At 38.0% G+C, this 20239-nt stretch overlaps 1 protein-coding gene across 8 annotated transcripts in view; it reads left to right on the forward strand.

The window, feature by feature from the left end:
- Positions 1-20239, forward strand: part of EPB41 (erythrocyte membrane protein band 4.1) — a 207054-nt gene that overhangs the window by 116226 nt on the left and 70589 nt on the right. For all 8 annotated transcript variants that reach the window (XM_027864668.1, XM_027864661.1, XM_027864662.1 and 5 more), the window contains exons 6-8: positions 6376-6451; positions 8980-9198; positions 18249-18336. In XM_027864668.1, coding sequence (XP_027720469.1) covers positions 6376-6451; positions 8980-9198; positions 18249-18336 — 383 coding nt within the window. The remainder of the gene's footprint in view (positions 1-6375; positions 6452-8979; positions 9199-18248; positions 18337-20239) is intronic.

Consider the following 20239-nt stretch of genomic DNA (forward strand, 5'->3'; position numbering starts at 1 on the left):
TTAATGTTTCCTGACTTCTAAGAAAAATGGTTTCTCAGCCTCAGCATTTGATAGAGATGTTTTGCATAATGAAGATGACTTTTAACAATGTGTATTTTGCCACCCTGATATGGGAGAAAGAGTTGTAGCAATGTTGAATGAGCAGTGCTCTCCTCATGGTAGATGTATATTACATTATGTATTGGAGCTTTAGCTAATCTAAGCTAATTTTAAACTAATTGGACTAAGTGGAGAGAAAAACTAGTCTGAATTATACATTAGGAAATGAAATTTTGTTTGATCAGAGCCAGATTTATATAGATTTATATAACTGGTTCTTCTATGACACTTGAAAATAGTTTATTCTCAAGTGGCTTAAGAATTCCTTTTTGTACATTTGCTTTTACTATTTTTGTTTAGCCAGACTTTTATGGGTTAGTGGGGAGGAGGGGAGGTGAGAAAGGATATAGATATTCTAAATCTAAACTTCATTTCAGACCCAGTTAGAATGTATATAAGTTAGTGGTGCCTGGACCAAAGCACAGTAAAATAGGCTGTGTCTTCAACTTGTTAAAAATTATAACAATTAACCCATTAAAAGTTATGAATTGGCTTTGACAGTCAGGTTAAGAATTATTTTCCTAAGTGGAGTACTATTTTAAACTTTTCTATTATAAGGCAATAGAAATGGGTTATATTTACTGGGCTCTGGCTTTGATTTGTTTTCAGACATCTCTTTTACTGTGTTGTCTCATGTTAAGTTAAACATTGAAGGAGAACATAGATTTACAGTTTCTTGAGGACCTTACATTAATTATCCAGGGTGTTTAAATAGAATAATTGTTGGAGCATCTGAACTCCCTCAATATAATTTTTAAAAATTTCTACAATTAGCAAATGTCATTGTTAATTAAAATTAATCATTGTTAAAGGTGAAATAAAATGCTATGGAAGCATACCCACAGAACATTTAAAAACAAGCTATTAATGTCTGTATATCACTTTACCTCATACTTTACTGAGAAAATAGAGGCCATTCCCTTGCCCATGGGCTCTCTCTTCTCTCCTCAATTGGATATCAGAATCCCTTGACATCATCCCCTTCCTATCCTTTACTTCAGTCTTTTTTTTTTTTTTTGTGAGGCAATTTGGGGGTAAGTGACTTGTTCAGTCACAGCTAGTGTTATGTGTCTGAGGCCAGATTTGAACTCAGGTCCTCCTGACTCCAGGGCTGGTGCTCTATACACTGCACCACCTAGCTGCCCCCTACTTCAGTCTTTAAGAAGGAATTTCCATTATCCTCACCAAAGCCAAACAAACCCTTTATTTGTACCCCTGATTCCATTTCCTTCTTGCTTCCCTGGCAGTATGTTCCTATAATCATCCTCCCACCACTCCTACCAGTATTTAATTTCTCATGGGCATATTTTATATATATATATATATATATATACACACACATATATATGTATACACACAGACACAAAATGTATAATGTTATATAATATGTACATTTTACTTTCACACACACACACACACACACACACTCTCACACACTCACACACACTCAGTCCTTTCCTTTTGCCTACAAACATGCTCAGTTCTCCCCAGTTCTTAAAAACTCTCACTTAACCCTAGCATTTTTTCAGTCTATCTTATCCGTCTCCTCCCTCTCATAGCCAAAGTCCTAGAAAAAGTTGTCTATAATCATCGTCTCCAATTCTTCTTCTCTCATTTCTCAAACAAGAGATAGAGGCAATTACAAAAGATAAAATAGATAACTTTGATTACTTAAAGCTGCACAGCTGACAAAACAGGAAAATGATAAATGTTGGAGAGGATGTGGGAAAATTGGAATACTAATGCATTGTTGGTGGAGTTGTGAACTGATCCAATCATTTTGGAGAGCAATTTGGAACTATGCCCAAAGGGCTATAAAAAGGTGCATACCCTCAGACCCAGCAATAGCCCTTCTAGGGCTGTATCCCAAAGAGATCATAAAAATGGGAAAAGGGCCCACATGTACAAAAATATTGATAGCAGCTCTTTTTGTGGTGGCAAAGAATTGGAAATTGAGGGGATGCCCATCAATTGGGGAATGGCTGAACAAGTTGTGGTGTATGAATGTAATGGAATACTATTGTGCTATAAGAAATGATGGGCAAGCGGACTTCAGCAAATCCTGGAAAGACTTGTATGGACTGATGCTGAGTGAAGTGAGCAGAACCAGGAGAATGTTGTACACAGTAACAGTAACATTGTGCGATGACTAAATTTGATAAATTTATCTCTTCTCAGCAATGCAAGAATCTAAGACATCTCCAAAAGTCTCATGATGGAAAATGCTGTCCACATCCAGAGAAAGAACTTTTTTTTTCTTCCGTTTTCTTTCCTCTTCTCTTGTGGTTCCTCCCATTGGTTCTGATTTTTCCTTACAACATGACTAATGCAAAAATGTTTAATAGGAATGTCTATGCAGAGCCTATATCAGATTACATGATGTCTTGGGGAGGGAGGTGAGGAGGGAGGGAGAGAATATTTGGAACTAAGAAGCTTATGGAAGTGATTGTTGAAAACTAAAAATAAATTAATTTAAAAAAAAGAAGCTGCACAGCTTCAGACAATATCACTGCATCTAGGATGAGATAGTAAATAGTCAAATAGGGAAAAAAACTTTGTATCAAATTTCTTTGATAAGAGTATGTTATCAAAATATGGAAATGATTAATAAATTTAAGACTAATAGCTATTCCCCAATAGATAAATGGTCAATGGATATGAACAAACAGTTCTCAAAAAACTGCAAAGTATTCACAACCACATGAAAAAAATGTTCCAAATCATTAATAGTAAGAGAAATGCAAATCAAAACAATCCTGAAATTTTACCTTACACCCTGCAAATTGGCAAAAATGGCAAAACATGCAACAGTCAATGTTGGAGTAGCTATGGAAAGATAGTCACACTAATACATTGTTGGTGGAGCTGTAAAGTGTTACAGCTATTTTGGAAAGCAATTAGGAAGTATGCAAACAATAAAACATCCATACTCTTTGAACCTGAAACTCCATTACTAGATTTATACCCCAAGGAAGCCATCAGTAAGAAGAAACTCACCATATTCTTCCGACTATTTATAGCAGCACTTTTTTTCTTCTTCTGATAACTAAGAATGGAAACAAAGTAAATGCTCATCAGTTGGAGAATAATTAAACAAATTGTGGTACATCAACATAATGGATTATTACTGTGCTGTAAGAAATTATGTGAGTGATGAATATAGATAAGCATGAAAAGAGCTATATAAGCTAATGCAAAGTGAAGTAAGCAGAGCAAGAAAACAATATACACAGTAACTATCACATGTAAATGGAAAGAACAACCACACACAAAACAATCAAAAGTAAATATAATAAAATGATAAAGATCAAATGGGCCTCATATGAACAAATATGAGAAGACATGCTCAACCCACCCCTTTGTGGAGGTAGAAGGTCCACAGGTGTTACACATTGCAAGTTTCTGGACTTTTTCAATGAATTGATCAGTTTTGCTTACTTTTTTGGGGGTGGTGCACTACAAAATTACTATTTGTTAAATGGGATGGCTCTCAAGGTCAGGGAGGGGTAGGGATACATGGGGTACTACAGTAATGTCAGAAACAAAAAATCAATAAAAACATTTTAAAAAAATTATCTTTAAGACAAATTATAAATTATCGGGCTCTACTTTTGTGTTTGTGTATCAGGAAAGTGGTGCCATGACTTGCAAGTGAATTGAATTTAAGTGAGAGAGGGCTATGCAATGTCACCAGCCTCACTTTCTTCTCCAGAGCCATCTGGGCCCAGTGGTGAGATATAGATCAGGGTGACTGGAGATGGCCCCTAGCAATTAGAATAGTTTAAGGAGAAAAGCCTCAAGCAACAAGAAGGTGAGACAAGATGAATTCCAGAAGTTCCCAGAGAAATAGCAGAGAAGACTTTTATAAGCAGGAATGCAAATTTAGAGAGCTGAATAATTCCTTTTGTAGAAGAGTGACCATAATTCTCTGAAAATTGGTAATGTTATATATAGATATTCTCTTAAATAGTTTACTTAATTAAACACAACACCTCACCCCTCCCTCATTGAGTTAAGTCCCTAAGTAGTTGTTACAACGCGTCTGAAGTCAGGCCCTTAAGGACTTTATAGAATCTCTTATCAAACACATAATTCTCCATTGTGGCTAGTTTTTCTGACCATAACAGAATCAAAGTAGAAAAGTAAAATGGGTTTTGGAGACCTGTAGTCTCCATAGCTGCTCAAGCAGATGCTCGTGCTTTATTGCCTGTAATAGAAATTTTTAAGAAGGGAGGTGGGTGAGTAGCAATTCTATTGGGAGGCAAAGAAATAGTATACAAAGCGTAATTCTAGTAAAATATTATTATTCAGTGTACATTTTGAGCCCTTTTTGTTTTTCATTATATTGTAGTCATGTCTTAGCTCACAGAAAGTGGGCAATAGATTGCTTAGAGGATGTGGGAGTTCACCATTACATTAGACTAGGTAAGAAATGAAGTGGAGGGTCACAAGTGCTTTGATCCATGGGATTTTATGGCTTACAGTGCTAGTGTGTGTTTGTCTTTTCAGCATGGATTTTTTTTGGGGGGGTGTGGCTAAGGACAGGTGATGCTGCTTTTGTGAGTTTCAGGGGAACAAGATTATTTAAATCTGTGTGTTTGTATATGAATCCAGATGCGCTTATTTAACTGTTGCTGCCATTTCTATAAGGCTTTATGTATCTGGAGTCCTTGGGTAATGAATTTTCCAGGTGATTGAAGTTTAGTCTACGAAATACCAATCTCTTGTTTTAACCATTTCAGTGGTAGTATTTTATAACTATTTCATACTTTTTGCCTCTTTCATCAGTGTAATTGAACTTTTTCTTGATGACTCAGTGTCCCGGTGACGTTGGTTGTGCTCTGCTCTAGTCCATAAAACTTTTGATACAGAGAGAGATCTAATAGACATTTGGATAACTGAAGACTCCCAGTACTAATATATCTTTTTTCTGAGGAGGGTTTTGATTTCTTTCCTGAATTTCTCGGCCCTTTCATCTTTCTGTGCAGGGTTATTCATAGTATACTGTGATAACAATGCCACTTTTGTTTCTGCCTCCTCTGATGTTTGACCCAAATATTCAAAAGATCATAGATTTAGAGCTAGAAGAGATCTGAGAGTCTAACTCTCTCATTTTATACATGAGGAAACTGAGGCCCAGAGAGGTTAAGTTCTTCACCAGGCTTCTCCTGCCATCATCATTCTGGTTCCTGGATTTCTTCATGAGCATATATTTTCTTAATAAACAGTGCTAGCTCCCCCACCCCCTTTTACTTGTTTTTTTTTTTAACAAAATATACTCATCCAGAAGTATGGTAATGGATTTTATCTCACCAAGTCTCAGCAAAACTTAGGACATAAAATTCTCCTCCTTATATTAGGTGTTCTAGTTCAGTGCTTCTGAAACTCTGGGGGTCATGAAAAATTTGGCAACAGTAAATGGTTTCTGAATGCATAATGACCAAAAATTAATTGAAAATCAAACGTGTAATGAATCAGAGGTGTTTCTGTTCTGGGTCATTTCAGCCTTGGTTCTGAACACAAAGCATGTGCACTTTTACTGCCTATACTGTCATGCCACACAATGCCAGTGAATGATGCTGAAATGCAAAAAGGGGTTTCGAGTGGAAAAAGTTTAAGAAGCCCTGATTTAGTTTACCTTGCTTGTAACCCATATTTCTTACATTTGAGTAGATGCTGAGGCTATTAATTTCGTTACTGGCCTCTTTGATTTTTGTCTAATGTGAACTTATAGGTGTCTCTAGTACTATTTTTCCTATGATATAGCTTTCTCTCTTATGCAGATTTATGGGGACATACACTTTCCCAATACCTTTCTGCCTTCTCCCACATTTGTTCTAAACGACATGAGACCAAGGAACAGCCCTATGGATTACAAGCTTTGTATTTAGGTGGTTTTTTCCCCCAAATTTTTTCTGAGCCTAATAAACATCAATGAAAATGAGCACTTCTATATTGTGTACACACAATAGAAATGAAACTTCAAATCTTTATTATAGACAGCTTGCTTTTTTTTTAAGTATAAAATAAATTCAACTTGTTACTTTCAGAGCTATCCTGCTTGACTGTGATCCCTTCTGTCCTAGTCTGCTTATTTCAAAAGCCGTGTTTCAGTGGCTCTCTTGTCTTTCTTTTCTTTTATTTCTTTTTGGTTGACATCCCTCTCCCTAGCAAGTAGTGTACCTAGAACATTATTGATGTAGATCCTTTTGACCTATTGGTCAGTTTTCCTATGTTAGTTGGTATAAGTTATACAGTGCTTTTGTATATTTACAGGAGCCCCTTGGAATTTTACATTCAATGTGAAGTTTTATCCACCTGACCCAGCACAATTATCAGAAGATATAACAAGGTAATATTTGAATTATTAATTAAGTTAATTAAAAGTAATTTCCATTATCCTAAGTACTAGGACTTTTCATTTTCAGAGTGGGAAAGATGAAGAGCTGTTAAGCTAGAAACTCTGAGACAAAAGAGGGCTCAATATAACCTATGAGGTAGCTTTGGATATGCATAACTGCAGATTCCAAATGCCTGTATTTTTCCCTGATTGGTGTAAGGAGGATGATATAGATGCGGTCAATACATGAGTTGGCATATTTGTGCCACACAGCTCTGACTACTCTAAATGTTCTGTCCAAGTTGTGGAAAAGGTACCACTATGTTCTAGAAGACTTGGGTGGAAATGTTGTAGAGGGAAACTTTTCTTTCAGCCTCTTCTCTCATACTCTCTGATATTCTGAAGGCCCAGAGTTTTAGTTCTTAACTTCTGAATTTCTGCCCTCACTTAGGATTGTAGAATTGTGTCATTTTGGAATTGAAATTGACTCTAGATGCTATGCAGGCTACTCTTCATATTGATGAAGAAGCTGAACCTTACAAAAGTGGGATGTCCAAGGTGCCAGAGTCTTTGTCCTTAAGGTGCTCACGTTTCAAAGGAGAAACAGCATGCAGAAAATTGTACATCAAAGCTCTATACAGTGCAAATGGAAGATGACCTCCAAGGGAAAGCACTGCAGTGGGAGAGGGGGAGGGACACTGGGCCCAGGCTCCTCCAGAAGGTGGGATTCAGGCTGTCTTGAAAGAAGCCAAGTGTTGGAGTTGAGGAGAGAGAATAATCTAGGCATGGAAGAAGGATTGCACCTGTCACTGTGAAACGTCCTGTAATTACTTTTTAAAGCCTGATTAATTTCAAGAGATTTGTCTAATTTAAGAAGTGACTTTTATTGTATTTCTAAGATTTCACCAAGGTCTTTCCAGAGTATTAAAAAAAGTGATGGTGGTGAAGAGGTTGTTTAGATAGTATTGAGCAAGGATCACCAGGCTGAGAATTCAGAGACTTGAGATCAAATCCTGGCTTTGTCATGCTGCCATTCATGATGTGAGCTGGGATAAGTTTCTTTCTCTTTCTAGGCCTCAGTTTTCTCGTCTACAAAATGAAAGGTTTGGACTAGGCATTCTGAAAGCCTCCAGCACCAAAATTCCCCTGACTTTATATTCTGTGGAAATTCTGTAAAACTATGCAGTCATTATGTAACTTTTACTCTAACGCCTCGGCTAGTCATCTTCAGTGTGCACACCCATAGTGTACCATACCTCTGTTTGCAAAACTTATTTAGGGTATCTCTTTTTGGAGGGTAGTTGCCTCTCATAGTTGTGACAGTAGTGCATCTTTCTACTCCTTGTCTAAAAAAAAATTGATTCAAAGAGATTCCAATAATCTTTTTTTAGTCTTCATTTTGGAGAGCTTTGAGTTTCCAGGAGGCTGGTGGTATTTTTCTGAATCTTTGAGAACAGAGATGAAAATGGTTTTTTTAATGTTTTGTTTTGTTTTTTGGCAAGATAATCAGGGTTAAGTGACTTGCCCAGGGTCACACAGCTAGTAAGTGTCAAGTGTCTTGAGGCCAGATTTGAACTCAGGTTCTCCAGACTCCAAGGCTGGTGCTCTATCTACTGCTCCACCTACCTACTCCAAAGGAGATCCAGAATCTTTTTTTTTTCTTTTTTGGGAGAAAGACTTACATGAACTGATGCTGAGTAAAGTGAGCAGAACCAGGAGAACACTGTACACAGTAACAGCAACATTGTGCGATGACTAACTTTGATAAATTTAGCTCTTCTCAACAATGCAGGGATCTAAGACATCTCCAAAAGGAAAATGCTATCCACATCCAGAGAAATAGTTATGGAGTCTGAATGCAAATTTGAAACATGCTATTTGCTCTCTCTCTCTCTCTCTCTTTTTTTTTTTTTGTTTCTTCTTTCTCGTGGTTTCTAACATTGATTCTAATTCTCCTTTACATCATGATTAATGTGAAAATGTTTAATGTCAATGTATATGTATAGCCTATATAGGATTGCATGCCATCTTGGGAGGGGGGAGGGAACTAAGGGGGAGAAAATTTAGAACTCAAATTCTTACGGAAGTGAATGTTGAAAACTAAAAATAAATGAATTAATAAATTAAAAAAACAAAACAAAAAAGAGACTCTATCCATATTAGTATCAGTCACTCATTATCCTCTGGTTAGTTCAGATGCTTAGGACAGTATTGACGAAACCAATGCCCTAACAAACTGAACTAAGCCTGGGTTACAGAGAGACTTGATATGCAGTAGCACATAGTATGGGCTCTCCTCCTTGCCACTGGTCATCTCTCAGGAAGAGGAGTGTTGTTGAACACAAGAAACACCTGGCACTAGTGTGTCCACTAGAAGTCTCTACTCGTGGAAGAATCACCCCAAGGGCATGGCTTCCTGATGGGGACATGGTGGCATTTTTTATGTAAAAGATAGCATGGAGCTATTTGGTAAAACAATTTTTCTCAATTTCCCCTTAGAGTAGTCTAACGCGATGCTGTTTTTTCCCTTTTGACTGCAGGTATTACTTATGTCTTCAGCTTCGGCAGGACATTGTTACAGGACGACTGCCCTGCTCCTTTGCCACTTTAGCTCTGCTGAGTTCTTACACTGTCCAATCTGAATTGGGAGACTATGACCCAGAACTTCATGGTGCTGATTATGTTAGTGAGTTTAAACTGGCCCCAAATCAGACCAAAGAGCTTGAAGAAAAGGTCATGGAACTTCATAAATCGTATAGGTAAATATGGCCCCAGGGTCTTGTCTTTATTTCCTAGAATTTGAATTTTAGCTTGTGATTGACTCATATTTATTTGTTTGATCTCTTTTTATCTCTTTTTTAAATTGTGAAATTGTCTCATTTAATACATTGGTATTCATAGAAGAAAAACACTATTCAAATGTTAACATGATTTAATCTATTTCACAGAGAAAGATAGAAGATGTTTTCTATTCTATTGATTCCTGGCATCTCTACCCAACCTGCTGTCTTTTTTTTTTTTAACTTCTTCCTTCTCAGCCAGCAACTTTGTGACAGACCAAATTATTTTGGAAGAGGCTAGAAAAGGAGTCAAAGATTCAATAATCATTAACATACCCAAAATATTCAGTTTCAGTTCTGACTTAATTCATTGATGCCACTACTATTTCCTCCACCTCCCCACTAAATCTCAGGGAGGTGGGGAACATTCTTTGACTTTTTTCCTTTCACCAAATTGTCCACTGTGCTGTATGAGTGATTTGCTGTGGAGTGGATTGAGTTGAGTTATTGTTACTATCTTAGCCTGAGTTAACACCTGGACTTGTAACTACCAGATGTGGGTATGAGTTGAGTGGCTAAATTATGAGAGACCCTCACTATGACTGATCAAAAAGTGACCAGAGTAGGGTAATGCTCAGTTATAATTGCCCTGAGCACAATTCTAGTGTACTTATCTACTTCAGCTACCATATGGAGTAGTGTTTTCAGTGAAATATGTTTGAACACTCTATTTGTGTGGGCCTTATCTGGAATCCTCCCAATTAACAGTGTAGCCCAAATCTGGAGATCCAAATGGGATCATTTTTAGTGGTGGCCAGTGGGACTGATGTCTTGCAGGATCACTCAAATAGTGCCCTTGATGGGGTCACTTCAAGATCCTGTTTAGTAGCTGCTCCCAAAATGATTGATCAAAATTGCTGTCCAAAATGAGTTTGCTGAGGGGCAGCTAGGTGGCGCAGTGGATAGAGCACCTGCCCTGAAGTCAGGAGGACCTGAGTTCAGATCTGGCCTCAGACCAAACACTTGACACTTATTAGCTGTGTGACCCTGGGCAAGTCACTTAACCCCACTTGCCTCACCAAAAAGCAAAAAACAAAACAAAACCAAAATGAGTTTGCTGCATAGCATTTTTCAGCATATTCACTCACAGTGCTTTATATATAGTCTGTATCCTGGAAATGTGCCAATGAATGAATGATATCAGAGACCTCTAAAGTAGACCCACTGACTGCAGATTTTTTTCAGCATGCATATGGATACTTGAAAATACTTTTCTTTGATACCATTTAGAGATAGACCAAAGAACTGTTTTTATTTTTAAACCAAAACAATGGATTTAGTGACATAATGGAGACAATAGCTTTAGACCTAGGAAAGAATAAGTGTTTAGTGGATAAGGTTGTAAAACACCTGAATTACATCTTATTCCTTGGCAATTTTTAACCTGTTACTTTTCTTTTCTTTCTTTCTTTCTTAATATTACTTTCCCCTTGATCTCTTTGTACTAAAATTAACTGAGGGAAATCTACAGTCTGGAGCTGTTGGGTTCTACTAGAGGCTTGTCAGTGGTCTCATGTGAGTCATAAGATGATATTTCTATTGGTTGTGTCCAGGGCCATAGGTATCTTGACAGTAACATTCTTTACCTGTTGAGAGGTGGGGATCATTATGGGGAGAGTGAAAGAGCATCCTAAATATAGACAACGATGTAGCAAAGGCATTAGAAATCTGAAGGTATAGGATGGAGGAAGGGATTAGAGGACTGAGGAAGACAGCAAGTTGCCCAGTTTGGCTGGAGGATAAAAATGGTAAGGAGGGGGCAGCCAGCCTTCTGACTCTAACTTTTTCTGGACAGAAGGACCAACAGAAAATGTAAAAGAAAGCATTGGACCACGAAGGCAGAGACCCAGTTTCTGATCCCAGCTTCATTATTTACTCTGTGGCGTTGGACAAGTTACATTCCCTCTTTGGGCCACGGTTTTCTCAGATATAAAATGAGAAGGGAAGTGGACTAGATGATCTCTAAGATCCTTACCAGACCTAACCTCTAGGATTCTGTGAACTTTCAGTTATCTCACAGGACACAGCATTTTACCAGCCCATAGAAGTGTTTACCTGGGCAGAGACTCTACAAGATGCATTTTATTCCATAGTGAAAGATACAATCCTTCTCCAGGGAAAATAGATTGCAGCCTATGTAAGTGGAGCCTTTACTAGTGGCTCCATGCCCAGGGGGCACTTTGAAACTATAATTAACACTTCAAACTTACCCTAGCAAATCAGGATTTAAAATTAATTGCCTTCCATTTATGAAAACTAGGGAGGTATGTAAACTTGTCGGTTGCCTTTTCTTAATTATTTGAAGTAAAGTCCTTAATTAGGAATATCAACTAACCTTGCTAAAAGGCTGTCAGCAAACACTGGATACCTTGGAGTGACTTCATCCTAACCCCACTTGTCCTTAATAAATAAATACAGTGAAACATAATTTTAACTTCTACTTAATGGGTCATAGTCTGTGCCAAAGCTCCTTCCTTAGGTACTTTTGGAACTTTCAATCACTGTGTGCAGGGAATGAGGTATTAACTGTGTTAAGTGTGCTATCTTGGTGGTCTGCAATCTTCCAAAGGCATCTAACCTCTTCCCAGGCTCTGTTATTTTCCAGTCTTAGGAGTCACCTTGATCTTTTAAAAACTAATGCTATAACCAGGAAAGGAAATCTTTATTGTAATAGCTATAAATTATAGTCTCAAAGTAAATTAAGAGGGCATAGTATAGTAGAAGAAACTCTGGGGACTTGAAGTTAAGAAATCTATTCAGTGTTGTCTTTGCCAGTAAACTGTTAATGATACCCATGTGAAGCTGAGCAAGTCACTTCCTCTTGGGCATCAGTTTCCTCGTCTGTTAAATGATAGGTTCAGATTAAATGATCTCTATGGTTCTTTCCAGTTCTAAGATTGTTAGTAATAGATAAAATAATTTATAGTTTAGAATAAATAACAGTTTTAAAATCAAAGATCTCTACGTAATCTCCAATTCAATTCAACATTTATATAGTTGTTATGTGTAGAACGCTGTGGTAGGTGTTAGGGAAACTAGAAAGTTTAAATTGACTGTGGCCACCGTGGAACTAATAGTCTAGGACAGAGGTGGGGAACCTGTGACTTCGACACCACATGTGGCCTCAAGTTTTATGAAGTTTGGATTCAGTCAAAGGTCTACACTTGAGGACCTACAGGGCCACAATGTGGCCTCAAGGCCGCAGGTTCCCCGCCCCTGTTCTAGGACACTGGTATCAAACTCAAATAGAAAATGGAGAGGTACCATTAATCTATAGGTAAGGTTCCCTGTGGGAGGCTTATTGACTTAGAAAACCACATAGTAATGCTATCTATGTTTTATTGCATTTTTATTTATTTTGTTAAATATTCTCTTAATTACATTTTGATCTGCTTTGCCAGAATGTTATTGACTGTATAGGGTGGTATGTTTTGCACCTTTGGTCAAGGGTATGTAAGTGATGTATATACTCTTATACAAACACATAATAATATAAAATAACTTAGTCATTAAAAAGAAGCAAAATAAATGCTCTTTGAGATTTTGTACCTGAGGATGTAGTTCACCTGTACCAAATGGCTTAAATTGATCAAGGGCAGCTAGGTGCTCTCCTATTATTTCCTTACTTATTACCTTCGTCATCACCGCTCTACTGGTCTTTTTCCCCTGTCGTTTCTAGTGCAAAGGCTGTTTTCCTTGGCAGAGAAAACAGAAGTGAATTCAGAATTGAGCAGCTCTGTCTTTTCTTGGTTGTCAGTTATCATCATCCCATCTACCCAAGCAAATATGCGATGCTTCTTTGAGCTTCCTTTTTCTTTCAATATAGTTGGTAAAAACTCTATGTTCTTAGCTTCCCACACCAGCCTCAGCTCATGAGTTTTAGTGCTTCTGACACTATTTTTTACAGGGCCATGCCATGCTCTTGTATTCATCCTCAGTAACCTAGCTTTGCTTCCATTTTCCTTAGATTTCTTTTTTAAAATCTTTAAATTGATTGGTGAGTTCCATGTATAACCATATCAATTCCCTGAATGTTTTCCCAAAATCTAGTGTGCATATTGGACTATGCCTGGATTTCTTCTCCTCAGTCACATACTCTGGGAGGGAGTAGTCCCTTACCCCCATGATTCCCATCATTTCCACTCCAGCAGTTTCACTCTCTTAATGAAAATCAGATCCAGAATAGAGTTCACACTTATTGTTTCCTCCACCTTCTAAAAGAAGACATTATGACTAAGGAAAAGTCAAGAAGTTGTTAGCTTTTCTACTTTTGGCAGAAAGAAAATATCAGCAGATGACTGGACAAATCATGCATCTGTGCCAGGCTTGTGATCCGTTTCTCTTCCAGTACTGAGTTTATAGTATGCTTGTGACAAAGTCACTTCTGTTTCTCCCTCCATTAACCTCAATCCATATGTCTTGCTTCCTTTGCTGACTCTTGGATTTCCTCACATGAATATACCTTCTTGTATTCAGTGCTGCCTACCTTCCTTTTTACCTATCCTATTTCTATACCCATCCAGAGCCATGGACCAGTCATGGGTTTCAAAACACCAAGCCTCAGTGATATCTGTGACATCAAATTTCCCCCCTTACATTAAGATCTCTAGTTTCTTTTATTGCCTAAACTTTGGGCATTTATGAATAAGCATGTAGGATCATGGAGTTTTACTACTGGCTCTTTTCTTGGATTTTGTCTCTTGTGAACGCCTGTGTGTCTCAATGTAACTACCCTCGATGGTAACTAATGTGAGAGGATAAAGCACAGGCAATCTTCTTCCAGCATTGTTCATTTTTGTTTAAAGCCCTTTTGGTTACTTTTTCAAGACACTCAACAAATACATTATTAACAGCCTTTGTTAGGTAAGCTTCATCTCTGACCTGGAACTTGTCAACTTTGTATTTTAAGCCATGGTCCAGAAAGAAGTCCAAATCCCATTCTCAGGTACCACCTTAGTAGCCAGCGGTTCACTTCCCAAATTAACCTTTTTCTTCTGCATCGCATACTTTCACTCAGCAAGAGAGGACATCCTGCACCCCTCTGGTTTTTGCCCAAGACTTTTGCCCAAGTTTTTTGCCCAAGACTTCATAAATGGTGGTAATACTCTTTAGGTTCCTTCTGTCAGTATCTTTTGTGTGGACATGAATTAGCTAAAGTGAGTAGTTGTATGTTTTTATGTCTTGGAACCTTCTCTATTTGTCAGTTAACAAACATTCATTAAGCACTTAGTATGTGCCAGGCAATCTGCTAAGCACTGGGAATACCTTCAAGCAAAGAGACAGTTCTTGCCATCAAGGAGCTTACGTTGCAAATTCTGTATGTATCTCCTGTGTACGTATTTATTTACATGTTGTCTCACCCATGAGTATGGGGTATTATATGGGGTATTCAGGAGGACTAGCACCTCTGGTGTGAGGGCTGCTTATCCCCCTTTAGTGTCCACCTGGCACTAGACTCTCACTTGCGACTTCAAGAAGCTGTAGCCTGCACAGAGGTCACACCCGGGTACAACTGTCTCAGCAGACAGGCTAGAGCAGGTTGAAGGTAACTGACAGACCACAGACCTATCAGTGAGTTAGGGGAATGTCTCTCCCAAGCACATGAAGACTTCCCTCAGTAGAATGGGTGAATAAGAACAATTTGTTCCAATGGCCAGGAAGGCAGCTGAAGCAGATGCTGTGGAGCCCTTAGAGCTTGGTCAGATGTGGAGGACGTCAAGGTCATCCACTGCATCTTGGGCCATTGCCGATAATCTTAACTTTTGTCTTGTCACTGGACTTCAGTGACTCTGGAAGAGAGAGTGAGGCTGATGAGTTTATGCAATTCTGCCTCACTTAAATCCAATTCATGAATAAGTCAAGACTGGACCCTTGCTGGAAGAGCTTCTTACCTGATAGTTTCTATGTCTCAACTGTATCATTCTTTGAAGGTCAAGCAGCTTCTTCCTCCTTATTATATTATATATTATTATGTATAATATTCTTCCCTTTCTAGAATTCTGATCAAGGGTCATATCTCCCTTCCTACACCTTAGATCCTTTTTTTGTCCATCAAAACCTTGTTTCTTTTCCCTTTAGGACACTTATTCTTCCTAAGAACTTGAGAGTAGAGAGGTGTGTTTTGAGGCCCTTCTCTGAATCTAGGAAGGAGATTGCAATTGACAGTTACTCACTGGTTTTAGAAATATAAACATCACACACTCAGTGCAAGTCACTGCACAGTTTCTCCTTCTCCTCCTCTATCACAGCGGCACAATTTGCTTTAGCGTTTCTTCTGCATTTTCTGTTTGTTGTCAGGCATCACTGGCATCCCAGTTACCCCTTCAGCTAGAGAGGGCCCTAGTCCTGGGGACAAAGGTACTTACTAGTAGGTGTAAATCCTTAGGGCGCATCGAGCAAGAAGGACTTGGATATTAGTCTTCTGACTTCAAGGTACAGGGCCCTTTCCAGTACGCCATGCTGCTTTTCACAATTTGACTCTGGTCACCACAAATACACGTTTTTTCCCTTTTGGTTAGCTTCACAGCTTGTATTGGAATGGACAGGACACACAGCCCTAGGCTTCTTCTTACCTATATATATTATTTTCCCTTCTGCACCTTTTGTATATAGCCAATTAATAAATAAAATCCAGGTATAATTCCTTAGAATGTGGTGGAAGATCATTCAGGATGGACAAGTCATTAGTAAATTGATGCATCTCTCCTGAGGTATTTTCCTTTTCCTTCTCTGGGAACACTTTGTTCTTTTTAATGAGGGTTAAGACAGATGGGTTTGGTAGAGACTCTCTGGTTAAAGGAAGAGGCCACTACTGCTTTATGTCGCGTGGGGTGGTCCTGTGGGAAACAAACATTTACATAGCTTTTCCTTCGGGAAGTGGCTGCATTATTGTTATGAAGAAATTATATTTGATTGGTTTGAATTGCACTGCACTGGAGTGATGATTTTGTCATGGCACTGAAAAAACCTAGTTGGCTCCTGCGTACTTTGCAGCTGTGAGGAAACTGACAGGGGAAGCAAAGACTGTCAAAGTGGAGTGTTTATACAATAAGACTGATTGTTTTCAAACAAATCTAATTCAATATTTGCCTGCTAATGAGGACATCTTAATAGTAAGGAGAGAGGGCCCCATTATTTGGATGCTTCTATTAACCAGAGTTGTTTTGTTTAGATCAGTGGGCAGGATACCATCTGTTACCAGAAAATTTCCCTTTCATCCCGCCTTCCCCCATTAAGAGCCCTGTTAAGTAACTTCAGCTGCCCTCACATTTAATTCCCAGAATAACTCAATTCAGGAGTATTGAGATGAAAGGAAGCTAAGGGGATATTGGAAATTGCACAACGCCCTCGGTGGATTCAATTTGCTTGCCTTCTTTGCAAGAAGAAACACTGGAAGGTGGTGCAGTATAGTCTAAGCCAGAACTGATAGGGGTCAATAAGCTTTAAGGAAATCCTCTAGTAGGTATCATCTTAAAAAAAAAAAAAGAGTTCTTGCAGGATAGTTGCTTGTCATTATTCTTTTTTTAAAGATCTGTTTCTAATGAAAATTCCAGTTATTTAAATGTAGATTCCACTGCTAGGCATATACCTCCAGGAGGTCAATGACAAGAAAGACCCCATAGAACCAAAATATTTATAGCAGTACTCTTTTGTGATAGCAAAGAACTGGAAACAAAGTAGATGCCCGTCAGTTGGGGAATGACTAAGCTAGTTGTGCCATAAATGTGATGGAATATTATTGGGTTGTAAGAAATGATTGATGTGTTGAATAAAATGAAGCTTGGGGAAGACTTACATGAACTCATGCAAAGTGAAGTAAGCAGAGCTAGGAAAAGAACATATCTGTGAGGATTTGAGTAATGTAAATGGAAAGAACAAAAATAAAATAATGCTGAATGCTTTGAAATTATAATGACTGACTTTGGTCCCAAAGAAGAGATATGAGACAATATCTCCCCTCCACCTATTTTTTGAAGTGGGGAACTGTAGGAGTGGGGTAGGGAATATGTCAGACTTTTTTGGTGTATTGATTAGTTTTGTAGAACTTTTAAATTTTTTCTTTTACTATGAGAGAGGGAGGAGATGGGTGATGGTATACCATGAGAAATATAGGTGATGATAAAAACAAAAGATATCAGAAATTCATTTAAAAATTCCAGTCCTTTAGAACTCATTTAGAATTTAAATTTAGAATTCTTGTTAAACAAGAAGCCACCACTTCCTAGTATCATCCTATATGGATAGATTTTATTATCTGTTTCTCTAGTACTCCAAAAGATATGTGACCGCATCAACGTGGGAGCTCTTTCCATTGATGTAGATCCCTACACAGCCATGTCTTAGTGTTGCTGTGATTTGGAAATTCATCACCCAGTGTACTGCTTTTTCATATGGAAGCTCTGCACGCTTAGCTGGGCTGATCCTGGGACAGTGGCTCCTTTCTTGTCCTCTGTCAGCCTGGGTAGGAACTGCCAGCACTTCTGTCGTTTGGACATAGCTCTCGAGAATCCACACCACCTTGAGGCACTAGAGTAGTAATGATGATAATTCATATTCATATAGTGCCTTAAGATTTGCAGAATATTTTTATAGACTTCAATGGAGGGGGTATGTATGTATGTATGTGTGATATCTATGTCTCTGGGTATCTTTACCTGAAAAAGCGCTCATTTGTAGTCAGACTGCTATAGTGGATAGAATAATACTTAACTTGGAGTTAGGAAGATTTGAGTTCAAATGTAGACTCAGATAGTTGCTACCTATGTGGACAAGTCACCTAATCTCAGGGCCTCAGTTTCCTCATCTTTAACTTGTGACAGTAAACAGCTTTTACCTCACAGGGTTGTTGTGAGATTTGAATGAGACAATATTTGTGAAGTGCTTTGCGAACCTAAAAGCAGTATATAAATGCAAGCTATTATTATTCATTATATAAATGATAATATTTGGCCTTTTTTTCCTCTTTAAAGGTCTATGACTCCAGCCCAGGCTGACCTGGAATTTCTTGAAAATGCCAAAAAGCTGTCCATGTATGGAGTTGACTTTCATAAAGCAAAGGTAATGATAACCTTGGCTTAATAAGTGTCTAAAATGAACAAGCTATGAGAAAGAATAAGATATGATCCTTCAGGTAACTTAAAATGTAGCAAGGGTGGTCAGATATCTAAGTGGAGGGTGATTGCATACATAATATCTTCCTTACCTTTTACTGTGATACCTGAGGAGGAGTATTGAGCCTTTTAGGGTTTTAAGTTATACCTGAAAATACTGCCCTAATTAGTATGCATCTATAATGCATAGAATGTCAGACTTGTTTGAATCTTGGTTACTTTTGCTGAACTGGTTTTCTACCTCTTTTTTATTTGTTCTTATAAGGGGTGGCTCTCTATGGGTGGTAAGGAGAGATACGTAGGGAAATCAGGATAGGTGGTATAGAAAGATAAGATAGCAATAAAAATGTATTTTTAAAAAGTCATGCAAATAAGTATATTTATATACCATTTCACTGCTACAAAACCCTGTAGGTAAACATCCTGCAAAGTCTTCCTCCCAGCCCTTATTTTGTGTAGCAGCCCTAGGTACTTGAAGGCTCTGTTAACATTAGTAGAGTGCAAACTCTGTTAGTTCCTACTAAGCTTTGAAAATGATCACAGTTATAGACTATGTATCTGTCATCCTGAGAACAACTTTATTGAGTTCAAAGAAGCTTTTCATCCAAAGGTGATGAAAACTGCTAAGACATAGAGGACTTGTATTCAGTGTTGGTGGGGCAAGAACACATACCCATGAAAAACTGGAGTTGAGAATCCATTTGTTCCTCAGACCATCCCTGTGTAGTTGATAGTACAACAGGGATTATCTCCATCTTACAAGGATAAATGACTTGGTCAAAGTAACACAGCTAATCACTTGTGAAGCCCATATTCAAACTTTTCTACTGCCTCTAAATCCATTGTTTTCTCCATTATGTATGATTAAATCCCCACTGCCAAAGAGATTACAGGCTTAAGAGATACAATATATTGATTTATGTAGTCTTGATGATGTTTTGCTCTAATGATAGTCTTTATAGACAGTTGTATTTATATTTGAAAGTGATGACAAGCATCCATGCCACAAATTAGTGGTGTTACAGTATCTATAATGACCAGTAGCTCAGAGTAGATGACACTCAGGGTCTCTTCTGGCCCTAAGAATACTGAAACTAGGTTATTTTCCTAAAAGTTTTATTCCTGTGAGAGATCACTCAGGCAGTTAGGATAAATGTTACATGTTTTGTAAGTCAAAATAAAAAGGACCTTCTAGGTAGAGACCAGCACATTGGACAAAATCTGGCTAAGGTCTTATAGCTGTTAAATGTTGGGCCTAGGTCTGGCCTCAAGTCCTGAGTTCTTTCAGTTACATCACATCGCTTTTCTGAAATTGAATACTTTCTTCTTATCAGTGTTTTTCTTAATTTGTTGTAAAAATTATTTCTCAAGCCATTTAGTGGATCAGGTATGTGAATATTGGACAAGAGACCAAACAGAGTCTCTTTGAGTCCCATGGGGAAGGCACTTTGTAGTACCTGTCAAGTTCTGTTTTGTATTATTGCCATATCACATTGTGGAAGGAGCATTAATCTAGGATTGAGATGAACTGGATTTTAGTCCCAGCTCTGTGCTGACCAATTGTAACCTCAAGCATGTCACTTTTTTAGCCTTCTGCTTCTTCATCTGAAAATTGGGGATGGTCATACTTGTATGACATAAATTATTGCATTTGCTGTGAAATGAAAGTGCCTTGTAAACTTTAAAATTCTTTAGAAATTTGAGCCATGATTAATATTTGTGTATATTTTTTATCTTCTTCACCTCCTGAATATAAACTCCTTGAGTGCAGGAATTGCTTTATCTGTGTTTGTATCCAACACAATCTGTTGCACAGAACTTTGTATATGTTAGGCATTCATTATGTTTGC

Source organism: Vombatus ursinus, unplaced genomic scaffold (genome assembly GCF_900497805.2).
Source record: "Vombatus ursinus unplaced genomic scaffold, bare-nosed wombat genome assembly UNPS02014775.1, whole genome shotgun sequence".
NCBI lineage: Eukaryota > Metazoa > Chordata > Mammalia > Diprotodontia > Vombatidae > Vombatus > Vombatus ursinus.